We start from the raw sequence: 9,001 nt of genomic DNA on the forward strand, positions 1-9,001 counted from the left end.
ATGAGGATCTGAAAGATGTTTGAAGGGAATTGAGCATGGCTTGCTGTTAGGAAGGGAATGGCAAGAGGTGAGGCCTCACGGGCTGAGTTGGAGAGCTGAGACTTCACAACAGGACAGTATTGAGCCATGGAGGGTCTTTACATTTAGGAAGATTTTGCATTTGGGAAAAGGTTACTTTGGTGTATCATGTAGCATGGATTGATTAGGAGAGATCAAGACAAAGGGAGGAGACAAGGTAAGGAACTGATAAAATAATCAGAAAAATGGATTGCACTTGGCTTAGAGTGGTGTTAGTAGGGGAATTGCTAGTTGCTGTAACAACTAAACCCCAGCATTTCAGTGACTCTATAAAATCAAAATTTATTTCTACTTCATAGACCCATTCAGTGTAGTATCCCTGGTCCTCATGGGGCTTTTCTGCCCTTGATAACTTGGGCTCCAGGTTCCTTTCTTGTAGTGAGCTAGGCTAAAAGAGCCTGGAGGAGACGTTCTAAAAAAGGCCCAGCTGGCAGAGTCACATGCAACTTCTGCTTCATGTTGCTTTGCTGATAGTCATGCCTGGATGCTAGGGGTTCTGGGACATGTGGATCTGGTGGAACAGCTGCTTTTCTCCTCTCTAGGAGGGGAATAATGAATAAATGAATAACTAATATTATCCAGTGCTTGATACATCAGAGTCTTCTGTGGATTTTCCCAAATAGTGCTCTGAAGGAGGTGAGTACTTTTATTCACCCATTTGCAGTTGTTAAGGTGACAGGTGTGGAGAAGTGAGTGGTCCCAGGTCAAGGAGCCCAGGGAGAGCCTCTATGGGAGGTGAAGGCTGCCAAAGAGACAGAGGCCTCAGGAGAAACCAACTGTGCTGATCTCTTGAAGTCAGACTTCCAGCTTCCAGAAATAAAATTTCTGGAATTTAAATTTAAATCGCTGTTGTTTAAGCCAGCCAGTATGTGGTATTTTGTTGCAGTAGCCCTAGCAAATTAATACAATGATTTTGCGATTGGGAGATTATTCTAGATTATCCACGTGGGTCCAGCATAAAGACTCAACATCAGGGCCTCATAGAAAGCCCAATGAAGTGTTTTTTAATAGAAAGAGGAGGCAAGAGGGTCAGAACAGGACACGTGACGAGAGGAGAGGCCAGGTTGATGAGATTGCTGGCCTTGAGATGGGAGGGACCACCACCGAGGGATGTACGCAGCCCCCAGAGCCTGGAAACAGTGAGTGGCAGGTCCCAGGTGTTCAGATGCAAAGCAGCCCAGATTGCACTTTGATTCAAGTCTATTAGATCCACGTTGGACTTCCAACCTCCAAAACCGTTAGATGGGAAATTTATGTGGTTTTAAGCTACAAATTTATGTTGCACGTTTTTATAGCCACACTGGGAAGCTAACAGAGTGTCCACAAGGTATTTAGAAGTTTGGGATTGTTTGGGAAGCCCCCCCATCACACAGAAAAGAACCGGAAGCCGATGTCAGAGAAGAAATCATTCAGAGAAGTGCTTAGAATGAGGCAGAGATGGGGACCTAGGGAAGAAGTGTCAGGAAGATCCTCTTGCCAGGGAAAGGCAAAACAGCAAAGCTGTTTCTTTGAGGACTGGGTTTCAGGACAAAAGTGTAACTTGGCGGGGGTAGTGTGGAGAGCCACTGAACCCCCCCGCCCCGAGAATATTCTTCAAATGTGGCCCCTCTGAAGTTGAAGGCTATGATGGATAGGTTCTAGAGGAGGCTGTGGAAAGCATAACCAAGAAGTATAATAGTGAATACAGCCAGAGGGGTGCTTTGGTTTTTATGGGCAGCACCCCCACTAACCAACAGGGGGCCCCATTTCCTCTTGTCCTGGGGTTCTCCTATCCAGCTCTGATGTGGAAACCCAGCATGGATCTATTCCAGAAGACCAGAGAGGCAGGTTGGGGCCCGACCGACTTGGGTGCCAATCTCTGAGCATCCCTGCTTTCCTCTGTCCCTGTCTGTATCATAACAAATGATCTGCTTGTCTCTCTCCTCTGGGGACTAGCCTGATTGCTTTCTGAGCTCAGAGGTCACGTCCCATCACTGCACCCCCAGCTCTGATGTCTGGTGCGTGGCAGGTGCTCGGGAGATTGCACTTCCAGGCTAATGGCTACCCTTTTCCAGAGGGATGCATCCAGAGCCCATCTGAGGACACAGGGAGGACCCAGGGACCCGGGGAGTGATCTACTACAGTTGCTGCCATGGCAGAATCACGCTTCCCTCCTCCTTCAGGTCTCCTAGGTGGCCCCACAGGAGACAGACCGATGATTCATGTTGACAGTTTTTCCTTTATTGAAGGTGAGCCCAACTTAGTCTATGTGATTATTTGAGGGACTTTTAACAACTATTCCCTTTTCCTCCTCTTTGTGGTCACCCTGGAGATTTTGCCAGGGAACCCTGCAGGGCAGTGGGAGATGGTCTTATTCTTGGGGTGACCTTTAGTGAACCTTCCTTCTCCTTGGGGTAGGAGACCTGGACTGGGAGGTGGCCTGGATTTCTTTCTACCTATACCTGCAGGCCACAGGGGAAGTAAGCATGGTCCCTCAGGTTCTCCCTGGAGACTGCTTGAGCTGACTGCACAATGCCAGGTTCTGGCTGGGCTGGTGGAGATCCTAAGAGGTGCCCAGGGAACTGTGTATGTCCCTTTTCTTCCAGGAAAGAACATATAGCAATGTGGGAGAGGAGAGAAGATTTAATGGACATATTGTTTGAGTTCCTGGTGAAACAGAATGAGAACCCAGCAGACACCGTGAAATAGAATACAATTCAACATGACGCGACATTGATTCCTTTAGGCTTCAGGTTAGATCGAAGTCTCCCAAACAGAACAGCTATAGGGAGGAGGGGCCAATAACACAAATCAGTGAGCTGAAAACACAGATGCTGGTCCTGTCCTTCCATCCACAGGCATGAAAACGGTCACTGCAGGGGAAATAGGATGTCTGTGAGGCGCATGCTCACACAGGTCCATCCAACACCTCAGGCATCCATCAGGGGCAATGATCTTTGACAAAAGCCTCTAAGAGGTCCTGTCTCAGGGTGTCCCTAGCATATTTCCTGGCTCACACTCACGTGGGGGAATCCTAGTGGATGCTCAGGATTTTTCTTCATAGCCTTTTCTCATTTTTCTCTGCTAAAAATTTAGTGTGAGGAGCAGGAAATGGGGGCAGATACTGCTGAAGTCATGGTGGTACCCAAACTTCCTTCCACTTAGACATGCAGGATAGGAACATCCGCAAAGGTCCTCCTCCCATAGCTGTGCCCAGACTCCAAGCTCTCGGGCTGATGAAAGGAGGCGTGCAGAGTGCAGATTTCGGGTGCACCAGCTGGGGGCCCATCCTGAGGACTCCCACTGAGGCGCGCTTTGGGAATGCAGGAGCAGTATTACAGGCTGGTCTTAGATCTGTGTTGATATCAGAAGAAAGGGAAATGGTCTGCAAGTCCTGTCACTCTAGGGAATAGAAATTCAATTAGTGACATAGCACTTGCAACAACTCCAACATTAATCCTGACCCACCTGTGTGCAGGGGATTTGTGGGCTGAAATACTTGGCCACGATGACATGGGTCGGGACATGACTATCCTAGGTGAGCCTGAAAGTCTACCGGCCCCCTGGACTCTCAGGTAGGGAGGTGGAGGGTATCCATTGCCTCCATGGAATTTCCCACAATGCAGCAGGAACAGGATGGACTGGGACTCTGCGTATGGAACCGCTGTGAAGGATGGAGACACCTGGAGGCTGATTGGAGAGAGGTTGCCATGGAAATTTGAGAAGCTGGAAGGCTGAGGAGTTAAAGGAGTGATTCTGGTACAGCTGTCCTCCCATCTCAGCATCCACCGCTGCCCTCTGGGTCTCTGGCCTGGCCTAGTGCAGCGGCCTCACAGGGGCTTCTCCTAATCTTTCATCTAAGGGCCTCTTGGTTGCTACAGGAAGTTTCAGGAGCACTTATCTTGTGGGCACTCTCTGCTCGGTGGCCCTCTGGAGACCTACTTCCAGCCCCAATTGACTCCAGGAGGATGGCAATGTGCCCCCAGGAGAAGATACACCTAAGGCACTTGGGAAAGCAGGTGGGAGCAGGCTGAGAGACGGGGTGAAACAGAACATCCGGGAGGTTAGGGAAGTGGCATGCAGATTCCTAATTTTATCATGCTCCCTTCCCCCGCCCCCAAGTTTCTATACATGTAAGGCGGTTAGTTCCTGCTTCCTCAAATACTTTTTCTTTCCCCTTTTGCTAACTTTTTTTTTTTTTCTTGTTCCCTTTGGTTCTCATCTTGGATGACCCTGCCTCCAGGAAATCTCTCGGCTCTCTCCTCAGTTTAGGTTAAACACCTCTCATGTTCCCACAACTACCCCCAAGAACCCAGCATAGGATATTCTAAGTGCGAGTTGGCTTGACTGTGTCTCTCACTTTGGGAGGCAGGATGGGAGCAGGGACTGTGCCTAGCTTGCTCACAACCCAGGGTTTGGCCCAGATCAGGGCAACTTGTTAAATATTTTCTTGTTTGGTGGGCTGGGACAGGGATAAGAGAAGGTGGGGTTTTCTAGAGTGAATTCCCTCTCTAGAAATCTACCGACCATTCAGATGTGGCAAAGGATCGATTCCATTTTCATCTCAAGAAAGATGAAGAGGAATATCATCTTACAGAATTCCTCTGCGGGTTTCCATCTTGCTGTTCTGGAAATAGGGTAGAGGAGATGGGGTTGGGGAGGGAAAGAGGAAGGTGAGACATCATGCATTTGTCCTTGGCTAATTGTCAGGGTGAAAGCAGAGAGTGAGAAGGGAGTTGGTAAATCAAGGGGAATTTTGACAGTCCTAGCCTAGCCCCTTGTCTGCAGTGTACATTCTCTATTATCAGAGTATGAAATGTCCTCAGCTGGCTCACTCAGAGCCATGTCCAGAGAGATGTGTCTTCCTGGACAGTGTATTTCCCCAACCCCCCTCCATGGTTCAGTCTGTGGAATGTTTGCTACTTGTGACTTGTTTGGTCTCCTGAAACACAAGTTAGTGTCTTGTCTGCTAAAGGGAGTTGGAGCTCTTAAGCCCAGCGGGCCAGAATTCAGACTTCCCTCCTCCTCCATAAAGGACTTCTTTTGGTCAGTTTTGGTTCCAGAAAGATGCAAATGCGGAATCCAGCTCAGGCACTCAGATATGTAAACGTGAGTTTCTCCTTAGGGTATAGCCTAGCCCCAAGGAATTTCCCAGCATGCACTGCCCTTGGCAGAGAAAGTCCAATGATGTCCGGATGTGAGAGAAGGGCAGGAGAGCAAAGAAAGGATCTGAAAGAAGCATCAGCAACAGTGGAGACTCAGCCAGCAGCGCTTCCAGGCTGCACATGGGTGGACCCTGAGCTCTCTTTCCCAGGGGGCGCTAAGAACAGGGTTTGCCTCCATCGGTGTTCTGGCACCCTAAGGAGGAAATGGGGATGTGAAAGTGGTCATGGGATCTCCTCTTGGTCGAGCCACCATCAGCGATTCAGGAGGAAGAACTTGAGGCTTTGGAAGAAACTCGACTTCTGTCTCTGCTTCTGTTTCTTTTTGATGATGGGGACCCACACCAGCCCACACACCAGCGTCATGAGTCCCAAGGACAGGAAGGCGGGCCCTATCATCTTGAGGACCACCTTGGTCTTATCATCCACGTTCAAGAGGTAGGCCAAGCAGGTGATGGCCACCCCAAAGAGTAGGGTGGCGCTGCCCACCGACATGATGATGATGGGCTTGTGGTAGATTTCCCAGTTACTCCTGGGAGTGGTGGTCCACACAGACTCACTTCGGGAGCTGATGCACAGGGAGCTGGCTGTCTGGCTGGGCAGCAGATCCTTGGATTCTGGAGACTTCTCGTCTACCTCCAGGGCCTTCGGGAGAGTCTCCATCGTCATAGCCGCTCAGGACTGGCACCTAGTACTGGCAAGTTAGAGACAAGAATGAGGTCAAAGGACTCCTTGTCAAATGACCTTTCTCTACCCAGCATCCCTCTCCAACCTGTCTCTCAATGGAGAATAATGCAGATCTTTTTTTTGCAGAAACCAAAAGGAAAACCAGATGAAATCCATGTTAATAAGCAATGCCCATGCTAGTATTTTTTTTTTTTTTTTGGTGAGAGATAAATATTATGTCATTCAAATCACCTCGTTTTAATATTTAACCAAGAAAACAATGGTGCCATTTTACAACGTCAAATAAGAGCTGCAGTTTATTGAGTGGTATCTTATTTTCAACCCAACCACTTTCCAGTTGTGCAATCTAGAGTCACTCAACCTTCTCTATCACCTTGGTTTTCTCATCTATGAAATGAGGGTAATACCACTACTTCTCTCACAGGGCTTTCAAAAGGGCTTAAGGAGTTAGGACTTGTAATGCTTTGGATTGATGCTTAGCGTGTTGTAAGTACTCCATAAATGGTATCCTTTGCCAATTCAAAGAGTAATCCTCTATGTGTAAATATGTGTATGCATGTGGCTGTGCCTAGCACTTCACCTAAACTCTTCCTTCCTTTACTGATGAGGTTTCAATCCGAACTGTGCATTAAGCTGTAGCCCTCTTTTACCTATCAAAAGCTCAGGCCCAAGGAGGTGTAGTGACTTGTTTAAGAGCCCAGGATAAGGAAGGGCTAGAGCTCAGATTTTTCTCTTGTTCTTGAAAATGCCAGGGTATGCAGACTGGGGAGCATTTCTCAGTGCACCCTGGGATTCCAAGGATCTTGTCAGCCCTGGACGGTGATGTTTGGGGTTCAGAGTGTGATCTTCCAATATCTAAATGCCACCCTTCCCCACCTTCTGAGTTGGTAACATCAAAGCAGATTCCCACCTTCCCTTTTGCTTCAGTTAGAATCTGATCTGAGTGTGGCTCTCAAGGCTTCATGGGTTGGAATTGAATTCCCAGTATGAGGCATTAGAGGGTGGAAACTTAGGCCAGCCCTGATGTTTAGAAGTGGGACCATGGAGGTCATTAGGATTAGATAAGATCACTGGGAGATGGGGGCCGTGTTATTGAATCCTCATGGCTTTGTAGAAGAGGGAGAGGGATCAGAAGACATAGGAACACACTGTCTCCCACCATGTGATGCCCCGCACTACTCTGGGACTCTGTCAGCAAAAAGGCCATTGTCAGATTCAAACCTTGAACCTTCTGAACTGAGCTATATAAACCAATTTTCTCTTTAAAGTGGCCTGCCTCAGGAATTTCATTATAATAACAGAAACTGGACAAATACACTGTTCTTAAACCTGTAAAATTGTGGAGTCCAGCAAGCTATCCTGCCTTTTCCAGCTTCTCACTAGAGTCAACCGCATTCTTCTCTCTGGGGTTCTTATCTCCGGTTCCCCACTCAGGGCATGTGGATGGATATCTGTGTGGATTAAACACCAGATACCTGCCAGAAGCTTCACCAGAGCGGTGTTTTATCAAATTCCATTAATATGAAATTAATGTCTTTCATTAAATGTGGGTTCAGGTGCAAATACCTATATATTTACACCAAGGTGATTAAGCTATGAATGACCAAGTTGGATATTTAATGGCAGACAGATTTTGTTTGGAGGGAAGGGGAGGCGGGAAGGGTCCAGATACCCTGCTTGGAGGTTTTCACCAAGTCACTACCTTGTTTCATCTTTCAGCTGTCTCCGGAGTGTCTAGAACCTGCATATCCTTGACTGAACAAGTAAGCAAGTAAATGCTTTCTCCCCGCCCTCCAATCCTCTCCCTAACCTGGCCACTTAAGGCAAAATCAGGACCTGCTCCATCTATGCAAGCCAAGTCTCTCTAGCAGAAGCCCATTGCCTCCCCTGAGATATGCTCAGATCCCTCTTAATTCAGCATTTGCTAACATCCCTATTCAGGAGTGGGATTTGGCAGATTCCCCTCCCACCCCCCCACCCCACTCCCACCCACCCCCCCACCTCCTCAAGAATGGAGGCTGTTCCTCAAGATCACAATGAATCCCACCCCAACTCCATCACAAATAAAGTGCCAGCTAAATGGCTAGAGCCAAACCCAAATATGGAGTGGGGACTTGCCTTTTGGTAACTTTTACCAGCCCCAGAGTCAAAGAGAGCTTGTGATAAAGGAGATGATGTCTGGAGCTGCTGACTCTGGAGCCCTGACACTCTAGAACCTGCTCTTTCCTCTTGCCTAAGGCATTTCATCTTTGTTGAATGTTTTTCATTTTCAGCACCTTCTTCAATTTAATCCCTTCAACCATTTGGGGGGACTTCCCTCCTCCACCGCTCAGGCCTGACCACTGGATTATTTCCCCACCATCCCCAAAGCAGAATGCATCCACTTTCTAGAATAAGCATTTCTACAGGCCTCACCGCTGACGGGAGAAAATAGAAATTGTAAAATTGCCAGTTCACATTCAAATACACTCGTGGGGAGGGAGCCTATTTGGATCTCTGCTACCAAAAGCTTTGAAAAAAAGTCACAATGTGCTTTTGTAACCACAGGCACACAGATGTTCGCTTCCTTTTGGATCCTGTGGCATATTTGCATAAGCTAAATTGTCATTTAAAAGACCATCTTCTGAGGCTGGGGTTGTGGTTCAGTGGTAGAGCACTCGCCTCACAAGCATGTGCGAGGCACTGGGCTTTATCCTCGGCACCACAAAAAAAAAAAAAAAAAAAAAAAAAAAGAAATAAAGGTTAAAACAAAAAATAAGAAATAAAATAAAAGGTGATTTTTCTCTCCTGTGGGGTGGAGTTGAGAGAAGAGAGCATAAAGTGTATTAGGAGATCTTATTGCAACCCAGAGTCATATGAGGATGCCTGCTCATCTTTAGTAGGACCTTTTCCCCACTGTGTAGTGATTTCTAGCATTTCGCCATGAAGGCTCAGGACATGTTATTGCCACGTTCCTACATTGGAGAGTCTGTGATGGAGCAGTTGGAATGCAGAGGGAAGACAGCTGGGCTGTGCCTGGGAAGACAGCTGGGCTGGGCCCAGAAGGGCTTGCTCCTTGTACAAAGGAAATGTACAACGAGGGGTAGCACTGCCAG

At 47.8% G+C, this 9,001-nt stretch overlaps 1 protein-coding gene across 1 annotated transcript; it reads right to left on the bottom strand.

The window, feature by feature from the left end:
- Nucleotides 1–5,474: 5,474 nt before the first annotated feature.
- Nucleotides 5,475–5,888, bottom strand: Pirt (phosphoinositide interacting regulator of transient receptor potential channels). The gene has a single exon (XM_076869370.1). It carries the CDS (start codon nt 5,886–5,888, stop codon nt 5,475–5,477), a length of 414 nt encoding a protein of 137 aa, XP_076725485.1.
- Nucleotides 5,889–9,001: the final 3,113 nt, after the last annotated feature.

This window comes from Callospermophilus lateralis, chromosome 11 (genome assembly GCF_048772815.1).
Source record: "Callospermophilus lateralis isolate mCalLat2 chromosome 11, mCalLat2.hap1, whole genome shotgun sequence".
NCBI lineage: Eukaryota > Metazoa > Chordata > Mammalia > Rodentia > Sciuridae > Callospermophilus > Callospermophilus lateralis.

What these genes read in the sequence shown, in the direction of transcription:
- Pirt (XM_076869370.1), bottom strand. Translation starts at nt 5,888, where the DNA reads ATGACGATGGAGACTCTCCCGAAGGCCCTGGAGGTAGACGAGAAGTCT.